The 19,542-nt window shown below is 42.2% G+C and overlaps 1 protein-coding gene across 3 annotated transcripts in view; it reads left to right on the top strand.

Moving 5' to 3' along the window:
- Window positions 1-19,542, top strand: part of SEMA4G (semaphorin 4G) — a 189,467-nt gene that overhangs the window by 66,797 nt on the left and 103,128 nt on the right. For all 3 annotated transcript variants that reach the window (XM_075841054.1, XM_075841055.1, XM_075841056.1), the window contains one exon: window positions 15,757-15,905. In XM_075841054.1, the coding sequence (XP_075697169.1) occupies window positions 15,757-15,905 (149 nt within the window). The remainder of the gene's footprint in view (window positions 1-15,756; window positions 15,906-19,542) is intronic.

Raw genomic sequence — 19,542 nt, 5'->3', positions numbered from 1 at the left:
GCTTGATGATCGAGTTGTGCCGACCACCTAGCACAACTCCAAAAGGTGAGTGTATTTATCACATACACCTCAGTACTATCACTGACCACCCTGTTTCTGCGGCATTAATAAAATATCCCTTCTAACTCAGAGTCCCAAAAAGATTGTTTTTATGGGCATCATTAGCGATGTTGCCACTATACACATTTATGGAATATCGATAGGTTCTGCCAGAAATGTTTTATTTATGGGGTCCCAATGACCAATATTAATATTAAAGAAAAAATATCTCTCTGGTTACTGCTGTTTCTGTGGTTTCTATTGAAGTTGTTGAAACGGTGTCATCAATGTAGGCTAGTTACACAGACGACATGGTAAAGATGTGGGAAAGGTAAACATTGTAAGAGTGTCTAGAAGGTGTGGTGTTATATGGAGATCAACGTTTCAGTCTACAGCCTGAATAATAAACTTCTGCCAACATGACTAGTTATAAGCATGAACATAAGATCCTGGGTGATAAAGCACAACAGAGTGAAAAGGCTAAAAGTGTAGACTAATACCAAACAAGATTATCTGGTGTCTTACTAGTAACATAGTCATGTGTAAAAGTAAAGGTGATGTAATTGAACATGATAAAACACTAACAAATTGACTTTGCAATATTTTAGTAAACCAAAAATTGATATCCAATTTCCTTCTGTTGAAAAAATAAGTACCCACGTTGGTCAGGTTGAATGAATTATGTCCCTTTTGGTGTGAAGGTCTGGACGTCTATACCTTTTTTTTTTTTTTTTTTTTTTTTTAATGCGGTGACCAAGTTGTACGCCAGGTGGAAAAGGCATGAAACTGCTGTATTTGAGTCACTGCGGAGCATACTTCAACTATGTAGAATAATATAAATTAAAATCAAAGTAATAGACAATTTTATATGCAGGTACTGTGAGCAGGGTTGAATTGGCCCACCAGAGAATCGCCCAGTGAGTCCAGGCTCTGGTAAAGTAATGGTCCAACAGAAGACAACTCCATTTGGAGATAACTTTGGACCAATCACTTGCCACAAGGGCCTATTTCTTATGGGTAGACTCAAAAATGACCTGTTGGACTTTAATAATGGCAACAAAATTGACAATACAATAGAGAGTGGGCCTGCAGAATAATTTTCTCTGGGTGCAAGGAACCCCAGTCCGACGCTGACTGGGAAAGCAGAATTTTTTGCAAGATGGATGATAATAATAAGAGTCCAACTGCTGACAGGAGATGTTCTTCAGAAATCATGAACTGCAGGCTATATTGCTTTGTAGGGGATGTTTACATTGCAAGTTATTCACGCTTGACCTTCAGGTGTCTCTTAGGAACAAGACTAGAACGTGTCCCTCAGCGGCTTCTTGTGGTAACGCTCTGATGGGATGATAGACATGATACATTTTTAAATGCAATTACCTGACTGAATGTACATGTCATTTGGCATTTAATAACACTCTGCCATCTGTATGGCAGTTCTTGTAGGGGTTGTGTTTTGTGTGGCCCAGAGGACTCTGCATTATTTATATCTTTTTATCAGCTTTATTCTTACCAATGACCAATAATCCTGTATTATGCTATAGACCATAGAACAGTCCCTGTCTTATACACCATATTGCTTAGATATGTAGAAATGTAGGCTGTGTCCTTGAAAATAGTATTTAAAGAGGCTCTGTCACCAGATTTTGCAACCCCTATCTGCTATTGCAGCAGATCGGCGCTGCAATGTAGATTACAGTAATGTTTTTTTTGTTTTTTTTAAACGAGCATTGGGCGTGTATTTTGTGTGTACATCGGGGCGTTTTTACTTCTTTTACTAGCTGGGCGTTGTGAATGGAAGTGTATGATGCTGACGAATCAGCGTCATCCACTTCTCTTCGTTAACACCCAGCTTCTGGCAGTGCACAGACACACATCGTGTCCTCGAGAGATCACGCTGTGACGTCACTCACTTCCTGCCCCAGGTCCTGCATCGTGTCGTACGAGCGAGGACACATCGGCACCAGAGGCTACATTTGATTCTGCAGCAGCATCGGCGTTTGCAGGTAAGTCGATGTAGCTACTTACCTGCAAACGCTGATGCTGCTGCAGAATCAACTGTAGCCTCTGGTGCCGATGTGTCCTCGCTCGTCCGACACGATGCAGGACCTGGGGCAGGAAGTGAGTGACGTCACAGCGTGATCTCTCGAGAACACGCTGTGTCTGCACTGCCAGAAGCTGGGTGTTAACGAAGAGAAGTGGATGATGCTGATTCGTCCGCATCATACACTCCCATTCAGAACGCCCAGCTAGTAAAAGAAGTCCAGATGTACGCACACAATACACGCCCAGTTGTACTTTAGAAAGCCTCATTTGCATAAATATAAAAATGTTCATAACTTGGCCAAAAATGCTCGTTTTTAAAACAAACAAACGTTACTGTTATCTACATTGCAGCGCTGATCTGCTGCAATAGGAGATAGGGGTTGCAAAATCTGGTGACCGAGCCTCTTTAAGGAAGAAGAGGGATGATGTGGCTGAATTAAATTTTCCTTAGGCTATGTTTACACGGAGTATTTTGCCGAGTTTTTTGACGCGGAAACCGCGTCACAAAACTCGGCAAAAACGTCCCGAAAATGCCTCCCATTGAGTTCAATGGGAGGCGTCGGCGTCTTTTTCCCGCGAGCAGTAAAACTGCCTCGCGGGAAAAAGAAGCGACATGCCGTATCTTCGGGCGCTTCCGCCTCTGACCTCCCATTGACTTCAATGGGAGGCAGAGAAAGCGTATTTCGCGGTGTTCAATGGCTGTAGGCGAAAAACGTTGCGAAAAACTCCGCGAAAATCGGCGTGCAGGGAGAGGAAAATCTGCCTCAAACTTCCAAACGGAATTTTGAGGCAGATATTCCTCCTGCAAAATACTCCGCGTGAACATAGCCTTATGGTGCGTTTTTTTTTTGTGTACTATTTATACACTTCTATCTATTGATCTATCTCATATATATTTTAAATTTATAATTCTATCTAAGGCTTCGTTCACATCTGCGTCGGGTCTCCGTTCATGGTTTCTGTCTGAGCTTTCTGTCGGAACCTATGAACGGAATCCAAAGTGAAACAAAACAAACGTTTCCGTTTGCATCACCATTGATTTCAATGGTGACTGATCCGGTGCAAATGTTTTCTATTTGTCACCGTTGTGCAAGGGTTCTGTCGTTTTGACGGGATCAATACCGTAGTCAACTGCGCTATTCATTCCTTCAAAACGACGGAACCCTAACACAAAGGTGACAAATGGAAACCATTTGCACCGGATCAGTCACCATTGAAATCAACCCTATGGTTTCCGTTTGTTTCAGTTTGGATTCCATTCATGATTTTCTCTGACGGAACCCATGAATGGAGTCCCAACGCAGATGTGAACGAAGCCTAAGGGTATGTTCACACGATTAACAAAATACGTCTGAAAGTACGTAGCTGTTTTCAAGGGAAAACGGCTCCTGATTTTCTGACGTTTTTTGAGCAACTCGCGTTTTTCGTGGCGTTTTTACGGCTGTTTTTGGAGCAGTTTTCAATAGTCTATGAAAAAATGGCTCCAAAAACTTCCCAAGAAGTGTCCTGCACTTCTTTTGACGAGCCGTCATTTTACGCGCCGTATTTTGACAGCGACGCGTAAAATGACAGCTCGTCTGCACAGAACATCGTAAGACCCATTGCAAGCAATGGGCAGATGTTTGCCGACGTATTGGAGCCGTCTTTTCAGGCGTAAAATACGGCGTGTAAAATGACGGCTCGTCAAAAGAAGTGAAGGACACTTCTTGGGACGTTTTTGGAGTCGTTTTCTCATAGAATCTATTGAAAACCGCTCCAAAAACGGCCGTAAAAAACCCAGCGAAAGACGCCGCGAAAAACGCGAGTTGCTCAAAAAAAGTCTGACAATCAGGAGCTGTTTTCAAGAGACAAGAGATTTTCAGACGCTTTTTGTGCCACTCGCGTTTTTCGCTGACTTTTTTACGGCCGTTTTTGGAGCTTTTTTAAATAGTCCTGCACTTCTTTTGGCGAGCCGTCATTTTACGCACCGTATTTTGACAACGACGCGTAAAATAAAGGCTCGTGGGAACAGAACATCGTAAAACCCATTGCAGGCAATGGGCAGATGTTTGCCGACGTATTGGAGCCGTCTTTTCAGGCGTAATTAGAGGCGTACAACGCCTCCATTACGTCTGAAAAGAGGTCGTGTGCACATACCCTAAGGCTATGTTCACACAGTTTTTTTATGCGGAAACCACGCCAAAAAACTAGTCAAAAATGGCCCGAAAATGCCTCTCATTGATTTCAATGGGAGGCGGAGGCGTCTTTTTGCCTCACTGGAAAAAGAGGGCATGTCTCTTATCTTCGGGCGTTTACGCCTCTGACCTCCCATTGACTTCAATGGGAGGCAGAGAAAGCGTATTTCGCTGCGTTTTATGCCCGCGGCACTCAATGGCCGCGGGTGAAAAACGCCGCGAAAATCGGTCTGCGGGGAGAGGAAAATCTGCCTCAAACTTCCAAACAGAATTTTGGGGCAGAAATTCTGCATGCAAAATACTCCGTGTGAACATAGCCTTTCTTATAACTTTGTGTTGTGCCGTTCCTCTGTTATTCTTCTTTGAAATATAATAATAATATATGTCCTCTAAGTAGGCCATATGCAATGCAAACCTTTCATGAAGTCCATTGTGTTATCATTGCTATGTTTGGACCCTGTTTGTCATTGGTGAGCCCAGTGTAGCAGTCATTTCCTTATGTAGCAGAGTTTAGTTTGTAACTGTTGCCCACAGCAATCGGGCCAGATGACTTCTGCATAGAGTTTAAATGCGTGTATTTTTTTTGGGGTGGCTTTTCTTCTTTTATTCCAGCTTCTTTTCACACTCCAAAAACTTATTATGAAATAAACTCCTGATTCATATGAGATGCATTACTTCAATGATGTTTTGTCAACATTCAGATCTAAGAATGTTTCTTTCACTGTCGCATTGTCGTTGATTTTCACTAAACAATCTTCTGAGAGAACATCCTTTATGGGAACACAAATATTGGACTATTGGGATATATCACTTAGCAGAATTGCAAATTATTTACCCAAGACCATGAAAAACAAATACACCTAAGTGCAATTTATTGTTGTACATTATTGTCAAAAACGAGAGTATAGTGTGAGATTGGGATTACGGCAAAGGAAGTTTGGAAGAAAATCGCTCCCCTTACAATTACAGCTTTATATTAAATATTTATTACTACATATTTCTGAAACCTGTTTACATATATGAGGACCCCTGGGTAAAATCGTATGTAGGCCACATGTTCTCGAATAGCTCAGCAATTTGCCTCTCACTTATGTCTTTCTAATCCATCAGTAGTTGTAAATGATACAATTTGTTAGCTCAGTCCATTACACTGTAAAAGACCTACGCCGATCAGCCATAACATTGAAACCACTGATGGGTTCATTGAATAAAAAAAAAATTCTGGTTACAATGGCATCTGTCATGAGGCAGCAAGTGAAGTGTCGGTTCTTGAAGTTGGAAAAAATGGAAACCCTTCCATTATTCTAGATCCCTTGTAGAAAGATAAATTTTCCCTGCACCAGCTGCCGTTTACTTACACACCATCATAATACATGCTAGGATCGCACTGAAAAACTTTGTGTCTAAGACTTCTTAACGTTTTTAGTTCTTGAAGTTGATTTGTTTGAAGCAGAAAAAATGGGCAAGCGTAAGGATCTCGGCAACTTTGACGAGGGCCAAATTGTGATGGCTAGACGACTGCTGGATCTTATGTCCAAAATGAAAGGTCTTATGGGGTGTTTCTGGTATGCAGTGGTTAGTACCTACCAAATGTGGTCCAAGGAAGGACAACTGGTGAACTGACAGGGTCATGGACGAACACAGTCTTTAATGCGCGTAGGGTTCGAAGGATAGCCCGTCTGGTCTAATCCTACTACTAGTATCTAGCCTAAATTGCTGAAAAAGTTAATGCTGGTTATCATAGAAAGGGGACAGAACATGGGTTCGTGAGCATCAGAACTGGACCATGGTAGAAGGTGGCCAGGTCTGATGTATCACGTTTTCTTTTACATCATTTGGACGGCCGGGTACGTGTATGTCACTTACCTGGGGAAGAAGTGGCACCTGGATGCACTATTGGAAGAAGGCAAGACGACAGAGGCCGTGTGATGCTCTGGGCAGTGTTCTGCTGGAAAACCTTATGCCCTGGCATTTAATGTGGATGCTACTTTGACATGTATCCCTGCCTACAATGGCTGCACATAAAGTACACCCAAATTCCCCAGTTCTCAATCCGATCGAGCATCTGTTGGAAGTTGTGGAAAAAAAAGTCTGATCCATGGAGGCCTCACTTCACATCTTACAGGACTTAGAGGCTCTGTCACCACATTATAAGTGGCCTATCTTGTACATGATGTGATCGGCGCTGTAATGTAGATTACAGCAATGTTTTTTATTTAGAAAAACTATCATTTTTGACAGTTATGACCTATATTAGCTTTATGCTAATGAGTTTCTCAATGGACAACTGGGCGTGTTTTACTATATGACTAAGTGGGCGTTGTACAGAGGAGTGTATGACGCTGACCAATCAGCGTCATACACTTCTCTCCATTCATTTACACTGCAGATAGCGATATAGCTATATCACTATTTGCAGCCACATAAACACACTATAACGCTACTCATGTGTCATGACAATGAATATACATTACCTCCAGCCAGGACGTGACGTGTATTCAGAATCCTGCCACTTCTCTGCACTTTTCTGTGCGTAACAGCATAGCAGGCGGAAGTCTCGCAAGATTACGCTGTAAGCTGTCATTCACAGCGAGATCTCGCTGTGCTGTGCTGTAACTCACAGAGACGCTACAGAAGTGGTCAGGAGAATGAATACACATGACGTCCTGGCTGGAGGTAATGTATATTCGTTGTCAGGACACTGCAGTAATGTTAGTCTTTGTGTATGTGGGTGCACATAGCGATATAGCTATATCGCTATCTGCAGTGTAAATGAAAAATGAATGGAGAGAAGTGTATGACGCTGATTGGTCAGCGTCATACACGCCTCTGTACAACGCCCACTTGGTCATATAGTAAAACACGCCCAGTTGTCCATTGAGAAACTCCTTAGCATAAAGCTAAAATAGGTCATAACTCCGTCAAAAATGATTGTTTTTCTAAATAAAAAACACTGCTGTAATCTACATTACAGCGCCGATCAGATTATGTATAATATAGGCCACTTATAATGTGGGGACAGAGCCTCTTTAAGGGATCTGCTGCTAATGTCTTTGTGCCAGATACCACAGGGCACCTTCAGAGGTCTTGTGATGTCCATGCCATGTTGGGTTAGAGCTATTTTGGCAGCACAAGGGTTACTTGCATAATATCAGGCAGCCTGGTTTTCATTTTATTGATGAATGGTGTATGTATAAATAGCACAATTATACATGTGTTAAAGTTTCTGTAATAGAGGTAATTGTAAAGCAAAAGGCATGTGCGCGCCACAAATCTCTTCTACCCATTAATAGCAGAATAGAGATTATTTGAACCAAGGTCAAACGCTTCCTAGAGAAAGAACAAGAATAGGAAGATTCTTCCTAATGGTAACAAATAGAGAAGGTTATTCAGATGATATGTGGGCTGCAGCTAGGGGATGAACACAGGAGAACAGATCAGCGAAAATGAATACATAGTTTCTAAGCTGCGCACCTGTAGAGTCTGAGGAGTAATGAGGCTTATTACAATGTTTTCATGTTAAAATATAATGTATCTCGATTGTTGCAATGACATTTCAAAGGGATTTTTATATATCTGGTACTAAGAGTTAAATGATAAGATTCTGAATTATTATAATTATTATTATTGTGCTTTATAGGAGCAGTGTATGCAGCATATGCCCCCTAGTGGTGGTTGTAGGTAGATAATATTTCGTGTTTTTTTTACAGTAAATAGGGCAACATTTATGTATAATGCAAAAATAAACATGTTTGTAATATAGTTCTATTTTTTGCATTGCAGTGTTTGAATATTATAATCTTCTCCTCTGTGTCTGCGCTGTTTAAAAATGTGGATGCCGCTGGTAATGTCCACCAATGGCAATCCAGTTTGGTGGTCACGCATTCGCAGTTGTTTCGGCCGCCTCCTTTCAGCGCTTACTGGTGTCCATGTGCATGGACCAGTTATCAGGTTCCCTATACTGTGCTGATGAACAGGAAAATGCATGCGCAGGAGAGCTTTACAACCGAGATCTAAGGGCCTCTTCACATCAGCGATGGCCTTCTGTTTTGGCTTCTGTTTGCAATAGCATTGATTTCAATGTTTTGATTTTTTTTTTGTTTGTTTGCCTCCTTTCCGCTAGTTTTCTGCTTTTGTTTGTTATTACGGAAGCAATAGCGCAACACACTACGCTATTGTTTTCATGTAAAAAACAAAGCATAAATCTAGTGGAACGGAGGCAAACAAACAAAAAACAACAACATTGAAATAAATGGTATTGGAAACGATAATTTCTATTCGTCTTTACGTTCAATTGTTCCTCCGACGGAACGGATGAACCTTGGAAATGTAAAGGTGGCCGTCACCAAGCTCTTCGCATAATCCGATAAATGGTCTCGTATCTGGAAATTCCCTTACTTACAAATCATGTTTTGTGATACGGATGACACATTCCTATGGGAAGGAGCACAAGTTGTATGCAGATTAGTATTTACTATGTTGTTTTGGGAGCTACCTTATTCTCTCTACTAAAGTGTTAACCATAAGAGAAATTAGGACAGAAAATAGGACTGCAATTTTGCTTGATCTGTGAAAAAGCTATTAAACCAAAATGATCTTATTAATATAAACTATTTCTGAACGCTTCATTGTTCTGACCTAGTAGTTGACCTAATTTTTTTGATATGCACTGAGGCAATATCTGGCAGACGCTCGTCCAGCTCTTTCGTCTAGAAGGTAGTTCCCTGGTGATCAGTAGGGACAAGCTCTGACTTTAACTAGACTAGAGATCTTAATCTTGATCTCTTGCGCATAATAAACCACAGATATAAATACATTGTTCTAAAAACGGAAGAAAAGGATGTTATGGGGCTCCACCATTGCTGAATTGCATTGGGGGGCTAACTGACTGCCTGGCTTGGCAAAATATTTCCATAGTTTTTTTTTTTCACCATCTGCACATAGGTTGCATATGAAAATGATGGGAACATTGTTTATTGACTAGGAGATGTTATTGCAGAACTGTAACTCTGGTGTGGTGCTGTTTTTTGAAAGCGGCAGTCATGTTTTTCTAATCCTGGACATCCTTAATTACTATTCTAGATGAACATACAACTTGTTTAATGTGAGGGTCACCCACTCATCAAGATGTGAGGTGTTGACCAAGAATAAGACTTGGATTCATGCTCCATAAACCGTGTGCGGTTGTACATTGCTCCATCAGGTGCCGTATGTGGTAGATGTTCTCCTCAGATGTAATACTCCATACATGGTTTACCCAATGGCGCATGCTGCAATTTTTCCATACAAATCTAACAGAAAAGACAATCTGTAAGAAGTTGAAAGCATACAGGGGTACAGTAAAGCTCCCACCATGCACCTATGCAAATTTATGTCCTATTACAGATTTGTACAAAAACGGACCCATAATATAGCAGTGTAAATGAGGCCATGTGGTACTTTTACATGGCCCGATGTGGGCCGATCAAGGAGACTGCCCGTTGAACGGCGCTCGTTTGCTCCTTTCCCAAGGTCTTATGTATGGGGACGAGCACTCCTTACTACGATCGCTCGTCCCCATACATTTCTATCATGTCGTCAGCGCATCTCTGTGTTTATACAAGGAGATGTGCTGCCGACAACGATACTATTTTATGCTGCCTAAGCGATACAATCTACCAATTGACCGTTCATCGGCTGATCGTTGCCCTGTTTACACAGGGCAATTATCGGTAACTGAGCGTTTTGTGAATGCTGGTTTGCCCGATAAGTGACCGATGTAAAAGGGCCCTTAGTTTCCTATTACACAGCCTGACGAGGGACATGTAAACAAGCGCCGATCAACGAGACAGCTCATTGATCGGCGCTCATTTCCTCCTTGCACAAAACTCAATGCATGGGGATGAGCACTCGTTACTACGATCGCTCATCCCTATACATTTCTATCATGTCGTCAGCGCATCTCCGTGTTTATACAAGGAGATGTGCTGCCGACAACCATAATATTTTATGCTGCCTAAGCGATACAATCGCTGATCGACGTTCGTTTACTTGGTCTTCGTCGTCCTTTAGTTTACTCTGTCTAAAACTTTGATAATAATCTGCACACACACATCCTAATGTCAGTTTATATTTTTGGAATACTTTATATTTAGGAAACCTACATAAACTGGGGGAGAAAATTCTAGTTTATTGCAGATATTGCCGTGTTCAGATTAAAATTCAATATCCCAGAGCTGCAAGACTGCAACTGTGTAGCATAGGATTGCCATTGATGTGACATTTTCACAAGATACCGGTTTTGCTGTGATCTTCAAACAATACCATGTCAATAGGGACTTTTGCTCATTCAAACCTTTTGTTTCCTCTGAGATCAGCAGCATTGAAGCTCCGACAGTCACTCAAAATTAAACTAAATGGCATTTTATTGTGGAAGTTAGGGTAGCAGACAGCTGTCAGCTGACACAGATCTAATGTCTATGATCCCATTAAGTCAATCATTGGAAACTAAGCAGACACATCTTATAGGGAACCTGTCACGCCAAACATGTAGTCTGATCTGTGGGCAGCATGTTACAGAGCGGGAGGAGCTGAGAAGATTGATGTATAGTTATGTGAGAAAAGATTCAGACTAACCTGTATTTTTATTGATTTAAATCCCTTCTAGCTCTGGCCTTAAGAGTCCAGTGGGCGGTCCTACTCAGTGATTGACAGCTATTTATATAATCACATACAGAGAAGGCTGTTAATCAATGGTCGGGACCACCCACTGGACTCTTTAGCCCAATTTATATGCATAAATTAGAAGTTATCCTTTTTGCACAGAACGATATAGCAATCTGTTCAGCTCCTCCTGCACCATAACATGTCTCCAGTTAGGACAGCATGGTCAAGTTCCTTTTAAGAAGCATCTGATCGTTTCGGGCCATTTCTTATAGAGGTACATACTAGACATAATGCTAATCCAGTGCATGAATAAGTATTGAAAATAAGTAAGGTGCTTGATTCTTGCTACATTACTAAATCATATGTTACTATTAGGCTATGTTCACATGGCTTAGCAAAATACGTCTGAAAATACGGAGCTGTTTTCAGGCGAAAACAGCTTTTGATTTTCAGCTGTTTTTGTAGCAACTCACATTTTTCGCTGCGTATTTTACGGACGTTATTGGAGCGGTTTTTCAATGGAGTCAATGAAAAACGTCCCAAGAAGTGACATGCACTTCTTTTTCGTGGGCGTCTTTTTACGCGCCGTATTTTGACAGCGACGCGTAAAATGACACCTCGTTTTTTCAGGCGTAATTCGAGGCGTAAAGAGCCCGAATTACGTCTGAAAACGGTGCGTGTGAACATACCCTTATACAGTGATACCAAGTTTATTATAAATGCTTCTTATATAGTCTTTTTTTTAAAGTGCCCGCCGGCGCACATTCTGCCAATTAGTGAAGTGGTTTCAGGGGCATTTGTCGATAACCTGCTGCTATGTTTCATATAATAAGAATACAGTTTGCCGTAATCATAAATTGGAATTGTTTCTCCATAAATCTCCGCTTATTTTCCTCTTATCCAAGTGCACTCCAGTGGATTACAGAGGTAATGAGAAATAAAGTCTTCATGAATCTATAATTCACCCTGTACCAAAGTGTTTACATGATCAGAATTGTTTTATCCTACGGTTCTAAATCTCTGCTGAGATCGGCTGAGTTCTCTACAGTCGCTCAAATATCGCTTCTGTGCCTATGCAATTCAGTCGATGAAATCAGTAAAACGTTTTAATGACTTCCTTAGGCCAGGATCACACACACACCGTTTTGATGCAGTTTTCGGTGCAGTTTTTTTTGTTTTTTTATAGCCAAACGCAGAAGTGGACACAAAAGAAAGTAGATATATCACTCTTTGCCTTATACCGTTCCTTTTTTTTTTTTTTTCGATCCACTTCTAGCTATGGCTTAAAAAATAATAGAAAAAATATAGGAAAAACTGCATCAAAACTGCGTGTGCGATCGTGGCCTTAAAGTACATAGAGATGTATTAATACCAGTTGCATTGGATTGTCTGTGTATACTTATCAAACAAAATACAGTAGTTAGATGGGGTGTACATATATTATAAAATCTATATTCGTTAGTGGGATCATTTTATAAATGCCAGATTAGCAAATGTCTGGATTATTGGACAGTAATAAAAAATAAATAAAAAAAGTTAACAAAACCGCTCAATATAAAATGCTAATCTAAAATCTGTTATTTTGATTCCTAATTAAGTCTCATAATTGGTTAATTTACTTAATATTCTGATACTGGTTTTGTGATGTTTCCGTTTATTCTCCTACTGTACAGCAAATTCGTGTTGGGCTAGTAATTTCCATACCATTGGACGCCAGATTAAAGGAATTTGACAGTTTTTTTAATATATTTGAATTTTTCTAGATACATTTTCTGCATTGTGGTGCCAGTTTGCTTAACCTGAAAGAAGTGTCTGCTGGGAGGTAGGCTGTATTGTGGAGAGAAGCCGCCTTTAGCTACTACTTTTGTATTCTCTCCTGAGGATTTAGATACTGAGTCAGCAGACTAGCTGAATGCATGAACCACCTTGTATCCCGGGGCCACACCATGGCAACTGGCAGGCGGTATAAAGCGCAGCGCTGTTTTCCCTCTGGCTACTTGTCAGCAGAGGGTGTTGCTTAGCAACCATTATTGTGCCAAGCTTTCGGAGGTCGCAATGAAGCCTGAGCTTTTCCTTTAATACAGTAACACATAGATTTTTATTCTTCTGTGTTGGAGATGGTGTCCAAAGCTTTCGTACTGTAGCCATAATAATCGCATACAGATTTCCTTTGTTAAATAGTCATTGTTGTCATCAGTATTACTTAGTGAGCTTGCTCGCATGGATCCATTCTTAAACATGGTTAAAGGGTTTTGTTAATTTTTTTGTCAGAAGGGTCCCCCGACAAGCTTATCACATGTTGTCCCACTGATGGGACTCAAACCAATCAGCTGTAATTGGCAGAAGCAAGTGTTTTATTTCCCTGCAGCACCACCACAGGGGAAATTAAGCATTACAAGGTGCCTATTTAAATCAATGAGCGGTCAGTTTATTACTTGGACATGTTTAGACCTCCAGAGAGAGAGAGGGTATGTTCATACACACTAATTACGGACGTAATTCGGGCGTTTTTGACCCGAATTACGTCCGAAAAATGCGGCTTGAAAGCGTTGACAAACATCTGCCCATTGAAAGCAATGGACTGACGTTTGTCTGTTCACGCGAGGCGTATATTTACGCGCCGCTGTCAAATGACGGCGCGTAAATAGACGCCCGCGTCAAAGAAGTGACCTGTCACTTCTTGGGGCGTAATTGGAGCCGTTATTCATTGACTCCAATGAAAAGCAGCGCCAGTTACGTCCGTAATGGACGGGGCGTTCAAGCGCCTGCACATGCCGTTACGGCTGAAATTACGGGGATGTTTTCTCCTGAAAACATCCCCGTAATTTCAGCCGTTACGAACGCTGTCGTGTGAACATACACAGATACTCTTTATAGCTGCTCTCTGCTCCATCTAAGTGCCATTCAAAGAATGGAAAAAAAGCTGGTCATACATGTCCCATCACCCTGGGAGCTTTCTTGGGCTTGGTCACTCGAGCCGAGGAGTGATATAGAACAAACTTCCCTACAATGTGGCTCTTGCAACATTAAAGAGCATCTGTCACCACTCCTGACATGTCTGTTTTAGTAAATAATTATAATCCTCATAAAATGAACAATTCTGGAGCATCTTTTCTTAGAACTCTACGTTGTGCCGTTCTTCTGTTATGCCTCCTACAAATGTATGAATAAATTGACAACTGGGTGTTAGCAGTTGGGGGACTGACAATGTCCAATCAGTGCTCACAGAGTGAAATTGTAGGGACACACCCCTTTTGAAAAGGTGAATGAATGGTAACACCCAATTGTCAATTTATTCATACATTTTTAGAAGCAAAAGCAGGGGAATAGAACAATGCAGAGTTCTAAGAAAATATGTTCCAGAATTATTATTTCATAGGGAATACGAGTATTTACTAAAATAGACATATCAGGAGAGATGTCCTTTAAAGGGGTTGTCTCATGAAGGGCATATGGACTTTGTAGCTGGAAGTCCCCTTCTCGATACCCGTCTCTAAGCAAGAACGTAGAGCCGTCCTGTTATAGAGGCTCCTGTTCTGGCGGCCTCAAGTTATTTCTGTATTATTTAAACAGCCATTCATCTGAATGTATGCCATGTAATGCTACATTTTCTCTGTAGCTGCCACTTCATGGGAAATGCCCTGCTGGCTATCCCCAGCAAATCAGCTGTTTGTCTGGGGTACCGGGAGTGGGACCAGAGGCGATCAGCTGATCGTGCCCTGTTTCTACTACCATGAAGAAGGGGGTGTCTTACTTTTAACCCAATTGATACTTCAGGGGTCTTTTTGTCAATGCAATTATAAATTATGATTTAGGGCATTCTACAGATACCCTAATCTAAAGGAACTCTGTCCCGCTCGCAGGCCCTTTTGAATACTTGTATTACCTGTTTACATACTAAAATAAATGCCATCATTTTGGAATGATTATCTTGAAATACACTTATTACTTTATTGGCACTTTTTTTTTATTTGCCACTGAAAGACAAATCTGACCAAATTAGAAAAACCTTCTCACAGACCAGAAGTACAGGTTTAAGGTGGAACGAAGATTTTTGACATTTCAGTAACCAGAAACCTTGAGAGAACTGAGCTATTTCTCAACCTATTTTTAAGGGTCCGTATTACGAACTTATGACATGTTGTAAACGGTCAGGAACTGGTAATACAAGTTAACCTAACTTCAAAATACCATTGATTACGTATATCTACATAGACAGATGAGAGGGTTGAAATTGCATAAACCTTTTTTTGAATTTACGCAACTTTTTAACATCTCTCGTGAGTCTAGATGGAGATTATTATTATTATGTTTTATTCATACATCCGTTTTTTTGTAAGCTTGCCTTTTCATTAATAAACTCATTTTCCTTTTGTTAAAAAAATAAATATTACATCTTAACCTAAAATCATATCCAGTGAACCGCTAATCTGTTTACTCAGTGGTACAACTACTCGTATATTGCTGTATTACTAGACAGGTATATTGGTTGTCACCAGGTCATCCAGTTTTTCCAGAAACCGTTATAAAAAGTTCTAGAGTTATTACCTCTTGACAGAAGAGAACAACTCAAGGATTTATTTTACTGTTGTTTTTTTGTAGTTTTAATGGCATGTTTAAGAATTCTCATTCACGTCAAGAGTATATAGGCCATTATTGTGCAACCGGTGTGAAGCACAGGGTTCTTATTTGGGTTTCTCCATGGAAATAGACGTTACTTTTTCCTGAGATACCTTACAATACTTTACATGTGTCACTACTTTCTAGTACACCCGGTGTTATAACCACAACCTTTGCTTTCCACTATGTCCTCAATTATCCTTAATATTTCCTGGTTTGTTTTTATCCACAGAACTTTCTGATGTGAAATGGTTTAGCGATAATGTAAAAAATTACAGCACTTTACTACTGGAGGATGAAAATGGAATTCTGTACGTCGGGGCAAGAGGTGCCATCTTCGCTCTCAACTCAAGTGACATTTCTCAAAGGTCCCGGAGAACAGTAGGTTTTTAGTTCACTATCGTACAGTTCATTGTATAGGTCTCAAATTCATAAATTACATTTATAATCTGTATGTTTAATGGTTGTTAACACATTTCACCCTTTCCTCTATAATAATCATGTATTTTCCTGGAGACCAGGAGTTGTTTGGCATAGAAAATCCATTTTTAAATACGCAAAGTCTGAGTTAATAACGGGAAATCCTTTATTCAGGACTCACATTTTTAACCAGATCAGCGACAAATAGCGGCTCTCTCTATGTGGATGACCTGCTATGTCCGTGCATTACGCAGATAGACCGTTTATTTTTATGGGCACCATGCTATGCTTCATTTTCCCTCCTGTGGTGCTGGAGGAGATTTGAACACTTGTTGCAAGGTTGCTCTGCAGGTTATCGCTGATCTCTGGGGTTTCCTGCAGCAGTACACCCTTTAATCCATCTATTTTTGGAGGACCCTTCTAATAAAAACAAATTGTCCAATAAAGTTATGAATATTTTTTAAATTGTGTGCTCTTTCTGAAATTTGTGGTTGATGAGCAACATTTTTTGGATGCTGCCCTGTTGAATGTTAAAGGGGTTATGTGGGGACCGAAAAGTATTAGCAGTGTACTCAATGCAGTATGTAAGTACACTCGATAGTATACATTCCGGTCCCCTATTGCGCTGGTTATGAGATTTTAATAGATTTTTATAGCGCTGGCGGAGGACCAGAAGTCTAGTTGTACAGTCTTCCTTGATGACACGATTTTTCGTCATGTGACCGGCCTTGCTGTACTCTATTTAATGTACTACTGCTACAGCGATTACATAGAATATAGCAGGGCCGGCCACATGACGAAGTGTTGTATCGTCACTAGATCTCCAGTCCCCCGACAGCGCTATTAAAATCTCATAATCCGCGCGATGGCGGACCGGAATATATATTCGTGAGTGTACTCGCATGCTGCATTGAGTACACTACTAATACTTTTCGGTCCCCACATAACCCCTTTAATGTTCCTCCAGTTTTGTAAAATTTATAGCCGGATTTACCATCTATTTCCACCACCGTGCTGTCATAGCCTTGATTTGAATATTTACAGTTGGATGTGTAAAATCTGGTATATGTTCTTTCTGATACCACAAGTTGTTTTTTTCTTCTAAATATTGAACTGCAAGCAGCCATATGTTACCAAAACCATTTTAAGCTGGCCATACACTAGAGATCTTGGATGGCTGAAAAGGTGATTTAGACCATTTTCTTATGATTGCCGACACGTTTTCGTCACAGAAACGAGCATGACAGATGCTGACCGAAGACCAAAATCGTGGAAAAGATTATATAATTTATTTCGTTGTTGTCAGGTGCAGTCCTGAATACTTGTTCATGCCAAATGACAGATCTGTATGCCATCAATAAAAGCCCAGACCAAGCTACAGATCAAGTCAGGGATCGATTTGTCGAGGACAACCTTCACAGATCAACCATGAAGGACAAGTCATTCAGAAAATGCCAGCTTTAGTATCTTCAAGCAAGATGGCAAGCTGCCTACAGATGCTTGGCATAAGGGCAAACAAATCAGTCAACAAATCTCTAAAAAGTTTAGCATTGATGAAGAATTATAAATTGCTTTGCAAGCCTCTACACCGAGCTTTGAGGTAGAAACCGTTGTGGAAAAGAATTCTTGGGTTTCCTCAATAGGAATAAAGTTAAGAATCACAAATATAAGACCACTGCTTTGTACGATGCCTCCACCTGTCAATTTTAATGTTTTATTTACCAGCTCTGATGCATTTTGAAAACCTTTTAGATGTCTATTTAAGGGTGTTGCTTGAACATATACAAAGAAAATTGTATAGTAGAGTTGTGTTGTAACATGAGAGACTCGGGAAAGGCAGGCTCAGTCCTCCGTAATCTTCTATGCAAGTAGGAGCCTACAGCAAGTCTATGAGTCATGACCACACGTAAAGAGAAGTATCAGGACTGTTGTCAGCAAGATCAGCAGTAATGACATATTTGATCCTTGACCCCCCGACAACTTTGTGACTAAGCAGATGACAGTAGGGCGCTCCTTGTATCCTAAGGGCAGATGTAAAACCAGCTTTTGTTTTTTCTTTGCCAAGTCACACAAGTTAAATGACTCATGGCATTAAAGTCCAAATCGTCTATATGTAAATTTTTAGCCATTTAGCTCTATCCCTGTGCATTGAAAAGACCTCTCACCATTTAATTGACTGCACAGTTCTTCAAATTACTAACCACTAAGAGAAAATAAATATTATGTGAGACTACAAATTGTTTACAGTGACTCATGACGGAACAGCAAGAAGAGGCTGGACGCAGCTGCAGGCTTAAGGGAAGCCGACATGACCGTCCTGGTAGGGAAAGGGTTAATGTTACGAGGTCAGGGAAAGTTGAAGGAGCTGAAGGAGGGACGGGGAGGAGTTAAGGGGGGCGGGGGGGCCGTTACTGCGCTTCCCGCTGTTTCTCGGCATTGAGCCGGAAGCAGCGGGAGGAGTAACACACAGTAAGCAAAGCTCCCCGTTGCCCGGTTTTTTAGTAATGGCAGAGGCCTTGATTTTAGAGCGGCTGCGCGCCGCTGCTGTGCACCACGGTCCCGGATGGCTGGAGGAGACCGTGGCTGCATTAACGCGGATCCCGGACGCCGTTTCGCCACGTCGGGCACGGCGTTCGGGGTCTGTTGTAAGGGACAGGCTCCCCTCCCCCGGCCCCCCTACGAGCATGGCTATGGCGGCGGGGGGGGAGTCGGCAACAACCGCTCCTGCGCTGGGCAGGCAGAGAGCGGTGGCAGGGGTGACGGCGATGCAGGCTGTGTCGACCCGTCCCTCTCGGCGGTCCCGACCTCCAGAGCGCCTTAGTCCGGAGGTAGTCCCGTGGACACGGCGTCGCAGAGGGAGCCCGATCCCGGACGCTGCAGGCCAGGCAGCTGGGAGGACCGCCCCTTCCCAGGCCCTGCGTCCTGGCAGGAATCCCAGGCCGCGACGGGGTCCGGCGGTAAGCAGGGAGTCGCAGGCCGGGCTCCCTGTCACCCCTCCCCCATCAGATGGAAGAGGTCGAGAGCAAGGTACGGCCGCCCCGCATGGTGATGTTCCGGCCAGGGGGCAGGCTTCGTCAGGATCGTCTAGACGGACGACTAGATCTGCAGCGACGTCGAGGCAACAGGTCCGGTCGGAAGTCTGGGTCCCGGCGGTCGGGCGGCAGGTTGCCGGCCCATCGGTCAGCGCGTCCTCATCCCCTTTCCGAAGATGTCGTTGGGAGGGACAGTCGTCGGCGAGAGAAGAACTGGAGGAAGGTGAACTGGACGTCTATCGTCGAGGTCAGGATGGTCCGGCTGACGGGAACACAGCGCCTGTGCAGCCCGGTGAGTGTATAACTCCATTATTGTCTTATCCAGCGATTTTTATGTCGGGTGTCGGCGGGGGGGCTGCTAGCATAGCATCGAGGGCCGGTAGTGGCGCGGGCGGACGCGACGGAGCGGGTTTGGCAGATTTAGTGGGTTGCTTACGGGAGCTGGTGGGGCGCCTTGATAGGGCCGCGGCGCCGGTTGTAACGGAAGTGTCCCCTGCGGTAGTTTGGGAAGGCCCCAGGGACGTGGGATCGTTGCAGGCGCGTCCTGTGGTGGCGGTTAGAGAGGC

The sequence above is a fragment of the Rhinoderma darwinii genome, chromosome 11, assembly GCF_050947455.1.
Source record: "Rhinoderma darwinii isolate aRhiDar2 chromosome 11, aRhiDar2.hap1, whole genome shotgun sequence".
Taxonomy (NCBI): domain Eukaryota; kingdom Metazoa; phylum Chordata; class Amphibia; order Anura; family Rhinodermatidae; genus Rhinoderma; species Rhinoderma darwinii.
The sequence above is the reverse complement of the archived record's forward strand: the minus strand, read 5'-3'. Positions and strand labels throughout refer to the sequence as shown.